A 13,601-nucleotide genomic window follows, 5' to 3' on the forward strand; every position below is an offset into this window, starting at 1 on the left:
CCCCAAGGAGAACTTGTTCCGAGACGTCAGTTATGCACAATTTGAATTGATACTTGGAAGTGACACCTATAATAACTACTTAAAGACTATTCAGGAAAGCACTGAGAGTAATTTGTCTCCATTATGTGAAAACCTTTACTCGGCTATAGTTAGATTACTGGGTCAGGGAAAGATTAAATTCCTGATGAGAAACACTATTGAGGAACATGACAGAAAAACCTACTTCACAGATATGTTCAGCATTCCCAACTCTGTTTCTCAGGACGAGAAAGACCTCATGGCACAAGAGATATCCGCCATGCTTGAAGATCTGCACCCTTCTCTCTCCGAAGAAATCGACTCTTTAGAAGAACACATCAAGAAAGGGAGGTCGTTTGCCCTTGATTACGGTTTCAGCCCCCACATATGTGACGCCATGCGTACTAAGTTGAGAGAATCCTTTGAAGAGCGCTGGAGAGAGATGGTGCAGGACAGGTATGCTCAGTTCCTCAGGGAGGGGCTGAGCGAGGAGTTCAGTCGGCGCACCGTCCAGCTTTTCATCAGCGATGTCACACCCTTCACTAAGGAATACGTACAGATTGGACGTATAAAGTTTGCAGAAGGAGATGTCTTTGAATGAGATTCAGGGTTCGAGTCCTGAGTCGTGTCGCAGATGAAATTCGAAGTATGGAGGGGGGGGGTTGAAAAAGCTGGAAAAAGAGGGATCACACTTGCACTACCAAAATAGATCTCTTCTCATAGTCTGTGTATATTTTATCAGAGAGAGACCTGAAGCTGGATGACTTTGCTTTACATAATGTTTGAGTATCCTATATTGACAATGACTCCGATGTATGTAAACAATGAGGTCAGAATTTCAATGTCTGTCTTTATTACCGTCCTTGGTGGAGCTACAGGTGCAGACAGAGGACAGGTATCAAGCTCAGCGTTCGTTAGTGCACATCGAGATCAGCAAGATACACAAGCCCATCTCTCACTGTTTAATAGAACACTCTTAGAACAAAGATGCAGCCAAACCCAGAGGAGGTTGACTGTGTGGGAGAACCTCTTGAAAAAAAAAACTATAGAGCCTGTTTTTGTTCCAGGAAGAACTATTTAATGAAACAAAGGTTCAAGCTATAACCGTTTCACCAAAAGATTTGACCCGGAACCAAAAGGTGGTCTTTTTTTTCCAGATATTTCTCCCATGGAGACAACCTCACGGCCTCTTTGGAACCCTTGTTTCTAAGAGTGTACGTGTTCTTAAAGGTTAACTTACAGCATATCACAAGGTTATATTATACAATTATACTGGAGTGGAGTCTTTGTATACAGGTATGTTCATATATTCAACATGGTAAATTACATGTGTGTGACAGTACGCCACCATTTTACCACCACACGTCCCCTGCTTCTCACAAGCAATATCTTTTTCTTACAGTATTGGCTTCTAAATGTTTTTCTCATGCATGGAACACAGATGATAGGCTGCAGCAGAAAATAAAGACACTGTACACACACACTGTACGCCCATGGTTTGGAACTGTACGCAGACCTAAAAATACGATTCCTGGATCATTACTTTTTAAGGTAATGATTGCTTTAGAGATGTGTCTTTTGCGGTTGTCATTTCAACAGAGCCCTTTGTCCATTTTGTTAGAGCTCCATTCCACTAGGTCAACAGTAGAGGGCGCTACGTGCCAATCAAGCCGTATCACATTCACAACAAGCAGCTTTTCCGCTCCTGTAGGTAGTTTCTCACGACAGTATACAGTCCAAGCGATAGCAATGCATTTCTGTCATAAAGTATGGTTGCCATACTCGTCAATATCAAAGCAAGGTCACAGGAAAGGCACAGGGGAGAAAACAGAAAGCACATACAGCAGAGCAGAACCCGGAAGTAGCTGGCTGGTATGATAGCCAGGAAGTAGTATGCTGGTATACCTCAGAAAAAAAGCCTTTTCGCATTATTGGCAATCCCTCAATATGGAGTGATGGCTTTTCTCATCATCATCATCATCCCCCTCTCACACCATAATAACGCTTAAGGGAGTGCATTAGACTAAACTTGCAAAGTTTTGGGGGGATTAGGATATGCACACGCTCCCACAGCATATAGGCCACACTGTATCTTGACCAACAGTGTGACCTGCATTCTGAACTGGAGTCATAATATCTTGCACTCCCAGACCACAACTAGAGGCCCACAACTCCCCCAAGGTAATGGTACAGTTCGATTTCTGGATTGTAATGGTAGATCATTTCTGGTAGATTGAGTGGATAGTGCCAATATTGAGTCATTCAAATGAAAGGAAGCAAACAATTACACAGTGAAGCTGGTGAACAGAGATACAGAACAATAAAACACAGAAGCCAGTAAAAAGAGATCATAAAATAACTTTTGATGAACATAAAACGTCTTGTTGGTTGTTTTTGTCTTGCTTTTGGTTCAGTATACTGTCCCTTGTGAGGTTCCTGTAGAATGGAGACTAGCAGGGCTGCTGCCACTGTTACTCTGCAGGGTCATATTCCCACCTGTTCTTATATATATAGATAGATATGTTGATCTACAGTTCACACTGCACAGATCAGTTCACTATTTCCACATTCCTCCGTTCCTCCTCCTCTATGAGACCGCAGTTCTGCAGGTTCTTAGATTCTCTGGTTCTTTTGTAGATCATCTCCAGGGCCCGGTTCCGGAGCTGTGAGGATAAGGGCCTCTGCTGTAGTCAGCTGGGTAGAGCTGGGTAGTGTCTTGGGGGGGGGGGGGTATTTTTGAGCTTCAGCCCCCTGCTAGGCCAGGATCAGGCTGTTCCAGGGTTCACTCTTGGAGCCAGAGGGGCCTCCGTGGCCCCCAGGAGTCATTTTGAGCGGGAGGGCTCCCCCCTGGGAGGTCATGTAGGCCGGGAGGGCTGACACCTGGAGGGGGAGGGGAGAGGTTTTGGGAGATAAGATTGTGTGTGTGTGTGTGTGTGTGTGTGTGTGTGTGTGTGTGTGTGTGTGTGTGTGTGTGTGTGTGTGTGTGTGTGTGTGTGTAACAGAACATAAGCTCACCTGTGTGTGTGTGCTGTGGTGTGAGTACAGGCTGGAAGTCTCTGGCTCAGTCTTAATGTGGCGAGGCTCCACTGTGTTACTGGGGGCGCTGGGAGGACTGGTGGGGGTGTGGCCATCGGAGGGCACAGTCCCTACAATACAGAGATCAGTGTCAGTTATGATGGTCTGCACACACACACACACACACACACACATGCATACACACACACAGACACACACACACAATGGGACTGACCAATCTGGGACTTGCTGAGGTTCTTGGGTTTGCGTTTTCGGGTCTGAATGCCCTCCTTCTTCATGGCCAGGGGACGAGCCACCTGCAGAAGCCAGATGACGACCCACCAGTTATCTCTTTTACAAGGGTCGACTAACAGGAAGTTGATTTTGGAAGGAACCGAGTATTGATGTTGATTGTCATGATTCATTCAAACTTTATTTATACTCGAAATAACACTGAGTAGCTCATTTGCAGTGTCGCCGAGTGCATATATCTCTCTCTCTCTCTCTCTCCCCCTCCCTCTCTCACCCCGTGTAGTTTCATGTACAGGCCGCAGGCGTTGCAGACCGGCTCCCCCTCCGCGTTGCGTCTCCACAGTGTGGTGGTGCTGGTGTGGCAGTTGGTGCAGGACAGGCCCACCCTCCGAGACGCAGACTTTATACGGACCAAAGAAAGATAATACAGACAAATGAAGAATATGAAAAAATACTTTTTATAGATAAAGATAATTCATAAATAAAAAAATACTAGACTTTAGACCCCCTTCCACACACAGAGATAAACCGGTGCATCCCAAAAAAATTGAATTTTGTGAAAAAGTTCATTATTTTCCGTAATTTAATTCAAAAAGTGAAACCTTTATGTATTCTAGATCCATTACACAAAGTGAAATATTACTCGCCTTTTTTTTTATCTTTATGATTGTAGGCCTACAGTATGTTCAGTATGTTCATTTATAGGCTACACTCAATACTTGGTCGGGGCTCCTTTTGCACAAATGACTGCATCAAAATGGAGCGTGACGTGGAGGCAATCAGCCTTGAAATATTTCACTACATGTGTAATGAATCTATAATATATTAAAGTTTCACTTTTTGAATTATATTACGGAAAATAATGAACTTTCCACAATATTCTAATTTTCTGAGATGCACCTGTAGGCGGAGGATCCTGTCCTGTCCTGCATCCTGTCCTATGTCTTCCTGCACCCTTAACCCTCGTCAAATTCCTAGTATGTGTGAACCATATACATGGCAATAAACAGATCTTGAATCTTGATTCTTGAATCTCGAATCTTGATGGAGAGTGAGATTAAAATATAGACTGGCCCCCGCTGTGGGATGCAGGCTAAGCAGCAAAAGGGACAAGAAATTGAAAACCTAAATACCTAAATGACACACATCAATTGTTTTCTTAGTGTGCGAATTATCAATTGAATCGTGATAGAAAGCAAGAGAAGCTTGATTGACAAGGATGAGAGGGAGAGATGAAGAGACCACAAAAAGAACGGAGGATGAGAAAAGGGGACCCGGGATAGAAAAGGGGGAAGGTCAAACGGTGTGTCCGGTCACGCACCAGTCGTCTCTGTGGCTTGATGAGCGGCCGGTTGATACCGTTCATCTTGTGGTACAGTCCGCAAGCGTTGCACAGGTAGTGGCCTGTACCATCTCGCCTCCACAGGGGGGTGGACATCGCCCCGCAGTTCACGCACTCGCGGCCCTCGGCGAAGTCGTCGAACAGCTCTGAGCAATGATGGAGGGAGAGAAAGGGGGAGAGGAGAGAGAGGTAAAGAGGCCAATGTTAATTATTGTGGACTGAGCAAAATGATGTCATCGAAGATATGAAATGGTCTTTTAGCAGAGAGAGTTGCATGTCTTGGCCAGCAGGGGGTGCTGTCCTCCAGTATGCCCTGGACCCCAACACCACAGCGGCCTGGAGCCCTGGCTGGAACCCTGGCTTATCTGACAGCTCCGCTTCTGATAAAGAGCCAGGCTGGAAATAGATCTGCTATAGTTACCCATATGGAGAAAATATCTCTCCCCTTTTGGCATGTTTCTCTCTTTCTCTCAAATTGAAATTGAAATTTTTATTGGCATGACTATACCGACATACTGTGCACAGTAAATATTGCCAAAGCAAATCCCCTCCCTCCTCTCTTTCTGTTTCTTTTTCTCTGTTTCTCTCTCTCTTCCTCCCTCTGCATCTCTTTCTCCTTTTCTACATCTCCCTCTTTCTCTCTCTCCAAGGGATAGTGACATCCTGTTTGATAGATGTAATATTCACTCTCTCCCCTCTCACACACGAGAGAGTATCTCTGGGAGCACTTAGCCTCTCAGCGGAGAGATGAATCATGTGTTATGTGAGGGAGACAGCTACAAAGACAACTGAAAACTACAAAGACTACTAAAAATCTTCACTTCTCCTGTCTGTCTCTGATATATATTACAGCTATATATATATATATATATATATATATATATATATACATATATATTGTGTGTGTGTGCGTCTGTGTTTGTAGGCCTACATGTGCCATCTTTATATGTGCCATCATGTATATGATCTATACGCTCGCCGGGGTGTTACTGAGGAATGAGGTAGGCTGTAATTTCTGGTAACAGAGGTTGACTTCCTCCAAGGTTGATGTCAAGACTGAGGCATGCGGCGCCGGTGGTGCCGGGCGGCCTTGGGTCGGCCCAGACGCTAGCCGACACATCGACGCTCGCCGCACAAGACAATACACAGCACAAGCGCTGAGGTGTTTGTGCCTCTCTAAAAGGCCTGCGTGAATGTCACAGTGTCTCTTTATCTCTGCGGGTGTACGGTGGAGAAAACGCCAGTCTCGCGTTGTGTGTAAAAGGTCAACAAGGTAGAAAGTGTTGCAAAAGCTTTGCTCTATCTGATAGCTGAATATAGCCACTGTGCTATCCATGTATCAGGCCCTAGTTCAGTGAACTGCTGCTTACTCGCTAGAATACATACAACACACCAGGAATTTAGTAGGCTACTATAGTTCCTGTGTGTGGGAATGTGAGAGATTGATAAGAGACCTGCCTTGATACAGACCTAGAGAGCTGTGTGTAACGTCAGCCTGTAACAAAACCATACAATGTACATTATGTCAAGGGAAATGATCTCAGATTAACCACTACGTTGATAGTAGAGAGGTAAACGGTGACAGCAGCTGCCCAGCTTCTCATGAGCCAACATGTTCCATATCAGAAATGGCTGTATGATGTTTTCTGTTGGGGCAGACCTTACAGTGAATAGGCCTGTGTAGACAGACGTTCATTTCCACAGGAGCTAGACGTCCACTGACATGCTCAGAGCAATGATGTTATCGTGTAATGTTTCTAACAAGACGGACAGTACTCAAACTACTAAAAACACCTCTGTTTTTCCACATACCTTAACGGCACACACACTGCACTCATTGTACACAACACCGCTCACCCACCACACTACACTCTGCACACACACTGTACTTACACTCAACAGACCCCATTCTGTATATGGATTGTGCTACCCCCTTTATTTTATTTTTTTAACAGTATATTGTAATTTGTACATTGCACTGCATTTTGTTGCACTGTTTTTTGGTATTTTGTATTTGCACTGTTTTTTGTACTGTTTTGCACTGTCATGTCTTTCCACTGTCCTGTCCGGCACCCTGTCCTATGTTGTCTGCACTAGCTTATGCCTTAACCCTAATCAAATTCTTAGTATGTGTGAACCATATACATGGCTAATAAACAGGTCTTGAGTCTTGAGTCTGCACAACTAAAAGGTAGTTTATACCTTTAAGCCACGCCAGCCCTTTAGCTAAGACCCTCAGGAGTGTTTGTTTTTTATCTAAGGGGCTTATGTGATAGATATTATTTTTAGCATTATTCGTCACACATAGAGCTAAATAGAATTTAGCTTTGGGACTATTCAGATAACAATGCTGAGTATAGGAAAGAATAGTTGTCGTAAACAGTGTGAAAATGACTAAACAAATGCATAAGTCAACAGATGACTTGACTTGTCTTTTCTTCTTACTGTAGGATACGACAGAGGCTATGGTCTGATATGACCTGATGTTCAAATGCTTTTCATGCAGTTAATCACAGGAAAAAGGGAGTCAATGTGAGTTTCCCTCTCACGCACAGGAACAAGGGTGAAGTTCTATCTCTCTTCTCTCTCTCTCTCTCTCTCTCTCTCTCTCTCTCTCTCTCTCTCTCTCTCTCTCTCACTCTTTCTCTCTCTCTTTTCTTTGCTCTCTCTCTTCCTTGCTCTCTCTCTTTCTCTCTCAAAAATGATGAGGCTTGATCTAAAAGTGACTGCACACAGTGAGGTGAGGAGGTTGGATTCAATCAATGCCTTATCTGTGGGTCTGGAGTAGTCTATCCCAAGCATGCTTACCTAACCAGCAGCTCAGTCCAATGATTACATCCATTCTGCCACAGAACGCACATAAAGTACTCTTAACACAATCACCTCGATCAGGGGGTTCAAAAATAACCAACTGAATCACCTAAATAGTATGTCATTAATCAACTGATATTGATTACAATCAAGCATTAATCAACAAGAGATAATCAAAGGTGATTAGTTTGAATATTGCTGCTCTTTTGTCAAGAGATCTGGCAAAGATATGCTACTATTTGAAATTAAAAGATGATTAAATAAAAGTGAATAGCCAAGCAGGAGTTTGAGATAACCATTCTGTCTGAGCTCACAGAGAGAAAAGGCCATATCAGATAATCTATGGTGAGGGTAGAACAAGCAGCCTGTATGGATGGTAGTATAGTTAACCTGTGCTCGCCTAAAGATGCTGACACTAGTCAAACACAAGCCTATTGGGAAACGTCTATTCTATATGGTGGTGATGATTGATTGCAGTACAGAGTACACTGCCACTATGGCACCTCTATATCCTGGTACCCACAATAAACCCACGATCTAGAGTCTAGATATTACAGGAGCTGTCTGATCAGATAGACTAGACTAGCCTCATGCCTGCTAACTAAGAGTACAAAACTCAGCTTGCAAATTATTCTGTTGTTTTTATGTTTGACTTAGATTGACTTAGTCGAACTATAATCTGCATCTATATTGATTATAATCGGGATATAGGCCTAGCCTACTCACAAACAGTGAAACATGTTGGGTTGAAAGATGTTGGGTTCCCATGACTTTATTTGAGGTGTAAATATGGCCCAGTGTCTCTGGCACACAGTCGAACCACAGCGGGAAACATTGTAATGTGTGGAATTTGGCCTTATCGTTGGTCAGTGTGAACCAGGACCCCCCTAGACACCTGTGACTGTCTTGGCACCATACGGACAAACTGGATAAACATATCTGACCATGTCTATGTTCTAACTTTCAGCATTAAGGGCTTCTCTTGAATGTCTCTCTTAGATAATTGATATATTTTATTTTGAAGCAATAAGAGTTCAGTTGAGTTCACTTTGAGGGAAAAGTTAAAGTTAAACGTTCTGCTGATTGTACAATCTTCATCTAATCTAGGCCACCAAAGTGCAAAGTAAATCTATATCGACGTTCTTCTGATATAGTACTTCGTGGTTATGGATCATATTTACTCTTTGAACTATTGATTTAAACTTAGTCGTAGGCTGTGTACCATGTCATGTAGGCATGCACAAGGTTTAACTAAGCCTGTCAGTGTGGCCAAGCTTTCATCTTGAAAATCTCAGTTGACATGATGATCTTTCGAATCACTCAATATTTTTTTTATACTAGTCATGAATACAAGAGGCTTACGCGAGTTATAAACCATCGAATGATCTGTATCAACACGGGTATTCTATCACCAAAGTTATAGCGTGCGTAATAGCCGTGCGTAAAACAAGCCAAAGGCACAAATATTGTCAAATGGAAAATCTTTGATTTTGCCCTTATACCCCACCTTCATACGAATAACCAGAAACTAAGAACGAAAACAATTTCCTATTCCACTCCAATGCAGGCCTACGATCAATCCGTAAACAAGCCTCAATGATATCACTGTCGGGCCTATATAAGCTATACTAGGTTTAGGGACAACTTTAAGATATGAATCATTTAAAAGTCTGCTCAAGTCATTTGTGTCAGATAACGTATGTCAATCAAATGTCAAATTCACAACATATTCATATAGACTAGTCAAAATAGTCACCAAGACCTCGTAAGCAATTTATTTTTGGATGGCCAATCGTTTTTTTTTAGTCTAGGGCCTATTGGTGTAGCTAGACTAAATTGGTAATTTATTATTATTTTTTACCAGTTTTCTGGTTAAAAATAATCATAATAATAACAATATTATTATTATTATTAATAATAATAATATTATTATTGTTATTATTGTTATTAATATTGTTATAAGTATTGTGTTGTTGCTGTTATTAATAGGCCTATTATAATTAATAATAAAAATGGTATTATGTACGTTTAGTTTCGTTTATTTGACAAAAATGTGATTGCTATCAAAAATTAACAAAAATCTTTTGAAATGGGCCTAAATAGGCCTACTGACATGTGAAGCGTAGACAAGCTTGTAGACTACAGTAGCCTAGAACGTGGTGTCTTATTTCGGTAAGCTGGTTAGCCTTAGTTTCTGTTCAATGTGTTCCTTTGTTGCCAAATTAATAATCGTTTTTTTCTTTATTTTTCCAGCATTGTGAGAAATTGTCAAGATAGCAAACATGCCCTCTGCAGAACAATGACACCGTCTCAGATTGCTTTGTCTCTATAGTGATAGCATATGCTAAGACTTCTATACTCAGGCTCTGAAAAGATTCGTAACCGCATAACCATGTAGATGGTTAGAACATGGTTTAGATCAGGCGATCAATGTTGTTTTTAGAATGATATATCTCAACGATTTCTGTTCAGACAGATGAAACTAGTTGGTGTAGCCTACTGTATAGATGATAGCCTAATAATGTTTTCTAATGTGCCGTTAGTTGACTGAATTTAGGAAGAAAAAAAAGCTTGGCATAGGCTAATAGCTAAAAACGTAAGCTATATGAATGTTTACATAAAAACGACAATAAATCAATGAATCTCTGATAAATTAACAAGAGAACTAACAGTGAACTGTGAACATCAATTATCTCACTGCAGACTTTGAATTATCGCCTATAGTCTATAGTCAGATGAAAGATGTGGTTAAGGCCTACTTTGATAGCCTACTAGTGCATCCTTTAATTAATCTTTCATGCTTTAATAATGTATATAGGCTAGATGTATCTGTTTTCCATGAATTTCAATGACATTTGATTTACTTGATATTTGTTTTTCGGAAGGCAGTTTATTATTTTCTTGACATCCATGTTCGCACTAATGCATCAAGAGACTGATATCCCGGTACACTCCATATTATAGGCCCATCAACTTCCTTCATCTATCCATTCTTTGATGTCACTTTCTAAGGAGTTATTTCACGTTTTAAAAATACTTTCTAGAACTATACTAGAATATAGAACTCAATAGCGTAGGTCTTTTAGCAATCACTAACGTACGACACTGAAATGTCACATAATGCTTCTGTCACGTCGGTATGACTGTGTACCCCCTAAGTCTAAATTAACATTCCTCCTCGCTGTGTATCCTGCTTGCTTGTAGGCGTACCGTCTTGTTCTATGTTGTATGTTTTATCTGCTCACCTATTGCCGAATTAACTTTCTTTTTTTCTTCTTTTTTTAACTATAGCCTATGTATTCTACTGTTTACTTGTATCTTTTGCCATTTTAGGAAACCTTTTTATAACAGCTTGGCCAGAGTCTACAGATGAAAATTATGGCGTATTTACATTTGTTGTTGATTAATATGCACTATCCCTTCTTAAATGAACTAAACCACTATTAACAAGAGCATTTGTGGTGCAATAGCCTATTTGTTAGATTTTAAGGGAATCAAACCATTGATAGAGGCCTAGCCTATACTGACCCATATTAAGAATGGTTATTTGTCACGGAGGACGATGATTGGAGGGCTAGGCTATGTCATTCATCTGATAAGAAAATATTTAAACTAGAAATTAGATGAATAACCTAAAAAACCTAAATGAAATACTATTTTAATAGACCATCTAATGGACTGAAACGTTTTGAGTAGGCTATTTTACATAGGCCTACAGTTGGTACAACTGCAACACATTTACGCAGTTGGAACACAGTATCACTGGATATAGCAAGCTACTCATATCCTCACACTTGGAAATGATGCCGTTTGCTGTAAAGACACTTATCATATAAAGTTCATATAGGCCTAGGCCTACTCCATTAGCCAATGTGATTATATAAACACTGCTAGTGGGCTAGTAGTAGCCAAGTCCTAATCCAAAAAGTGAACATACTGGGGCCAAAAACAGTTTTATTAAACGATGTTTTCCCTCTCACCTAAATTTGGATGCCGTCCCGCAGCGGGTCCTCCAGACTGAAGACTGTGCAGAACCGGACTGTCGAAGTGGGACGCGGCCCACGTCCCACTCATGTTCGGGCTCATATAGGCCGGATAAGGGCTGTGATACGACCCACTGAGGCCGCGCGTCCCGTAGTGGTCCCTCCCGTTGGCGGTGATGTTGAGCGTGCTGGTGTACGTCGCCGTCTCCCTTGCTGTCGCGACTCCGGAGGAGAGCGGCGGACTGTTGGAGAAAGTGAAGCGCTGAGACACAGGAGAGTGGTGCGCGCTGCCGGTGTTGTACGAGCCGGGTACCGACTCGGCGACCGGCTGCGCCCAGGCAGAGTGGCTCGACACTGGGCTACTCTGCTGCGAGGCCCCGTGCGTCTGCAGGTAGGGCAGGGTGGGGATCATGGGGGTGACCCGCGTGGTGGGCACGTACACCGGCGAAGTGGCCGCAGCGGCGGCATTATGGAGAAAACCAGGCTCGTATGACGGATGTCCGTGGTTTGTTGTCATGGTTATGCCCTGGTACATAGCCTCTCCTTGGTGGGGAACATTCGCGTCGGTAGAGCCTCTGCTGGACGATACCTGTCTCCGCCGAGTCCTCTCTTACGATCGGCTGTAATCCAACAGAAGGATCTCTACTGTCCTGTCTCTTCTGGTCATTCACTCAAACACAGCATCACACCTACTAACGCAGATAGACAACTATCAGAGGAAGGACGGGGAGGGGGAGAGAGAGTGTGTGCAGAGAGCAGGAGTGTGCGGAGGCACAGACTAGCCACTTAATGATCACGATTCCTTCTCCCTCGTTATTATCTCTCTCTCTCTCTCTCTCTCTCTCTCTCTCTCTCTCTCTCTCTCTCCCTCTCTCTCTCTCTCTGCCTCTCTCTCTCTCTCTATGACCCGATTAGGCTGCACTTTCAGGAAAGAATGATTATGAAGAATATAAGAACACACATTGGCTTAGCGAAGTTGTAGGAATGTGTGGACATGTCTGTCTAATTAAACTCCAAATAATGCGGTGAATACTCAACCTTTTTGCATTAGACTAGGCCTATTTTGCAAACAATCTGTGGCCTGAAATGTAGGCTCTGCGAAATGTTATTTTTAAAGGCAGCGCAACATAAACGAATTGCCTATGATTTTAATAATCCAATTCAGGAACATTGTGTGCACATTGCGCAGGCAATTTAATGAAAATGTTTAATTTACCCACAAACAGTAAATTATAATGAAAAAACACAAACAAAACAAAACAAAACAATCCAGGGCAAATGTGTGTCTGTTAGCCTAATTAATTGAAGCTATAGGCTATTAGACCTATTGTGATGATGGGGGGTGGGGGTATTTAATTTGAGCAACATTAACTGCGCTCACTGCCTATAAATACTTTTATTAAAATAGAATAATGTTTGCCCTTATTGACACCATTAAATGTCTAGGCCTACAATTAAAAAAATACAAAAATCCAAAGGATCAGGCTATAGGCTATATATATCAAGCAAAAAAAACAATGTCATAAATGACCAACCGCAATATTGATAATAAATAGGCCTACCAAAATAAAAAAAAACTACTAGAAATATCATATCACTTTAAAGTTGCTGTTACTCAAATTTCTCTGACAGAAAATGGTCAGATTTGACGGAGCGCTTGTTCCGTATCCTCGCGCCAGCTCTCGACGCCAGCCAATCCCTCGTCGGAAGTCTCGAGCGGATTGTTGTTCCAGCAGATAGATTTATATCTGTCATCAACACTTACGAACGTAAACACACAAGGCCACTTCATTGTCCCTGACTTCCCTCTGACAGTCTTGCTATGAATTATGTGATTCAACAAGTCGCATTAGCCAGGCTACGGTCGAATATGACTTGAGGGCCTAGGCTATAAAATGTGGGTGTGGCTGCCAACGGGCCTCAGCGTTAAGTGTTATTCAAAAGTTAATGATTATATTGTTTTTATTCTCCTCACAATATGTGTTGTGTTTTCGAATGGTTGAATTAATTACTGTAGAATGTAATTGAGAGATTATTTTGGTGAATGCATTGTGTGTTTGTGTGCGTATGTGAGTGAGAGTGAATGACAGTCCTTGTGTAGGCTATTCACTAAATCTTCATTCAATAAAATCAATGCAATGAAAATGATAGAGCTATCTAAATTGCCTGTGTGTGTGTGT

General features: G+C 42.0%; 1 protein-coding gene across 1 annotated transcript; it reads right to left on the minus strand.

The window, feature by feature from the left end:
• Positions 1-916: 916 nt before the first annotated feature.
• Positions 917-12,213, minus strand: gata4 (GATA binding protein 4). The gene is made up of 6 exons (XM_084454120.1): positions 11,419-12,213; positions 4,607-4,773; positions 3,560-3,685; positions 3,269-3,350; positions 3,034-3,164; positions 917-2,898 (listed from the first exon to the last, which is right to left on the minus strand). The coding sequence occupies exons 1-6, from the start codon at positions 11,954-11,956 to the stop codon at positions 2,773-2,775; spliced, it is 1,170 nt and encodes a 389-aa protein (XP_084310246.1). The 5' UTR covers positions 11,957-12,213; the 3' UTR covers positions 917-2,772.
• Positions 12,214-13,601: the final 1,388 nt, after the last annotated feature.

The sequence above is a fragment of the Borostomias antarcticus genome (assembly GCF_949987555.1).
Source record: "Borostomias antarcticus genome assembly, chromosome: 19".
In the NCBI taxonomy this organism is placed as follows: Eukaryota; Metazoa; Chordata; class Actinopteri; order Stomiiformes; family Stomiidae; genus Borostomias; species Borostomias antarcticus.

Bases quoted from the DNA above. Each gene is read 5' to 3' on its own strand.
- gata4 (XM_084454120.1), bottom strand. From the start codon at position 11,956: ATGTACCAGGGCATAACCATGACAACAAACCACGGACATCCGTCATAC. The intron at 3,686-4,606 runs GTGCGTGACCGG...GTCCGTATAAAG, and splicing joins TCAAGCCACAGAGACGACTG to TCTGCGTCTCGGAGGGTGGG. The intron at 3,351-3,559 runs GTGAGAGAGGGA...TGGCTTCTGCAG, and splicing joins TGTACATGAAACTACACGGG to GTGGCTCGTCCCCTGGCCAT.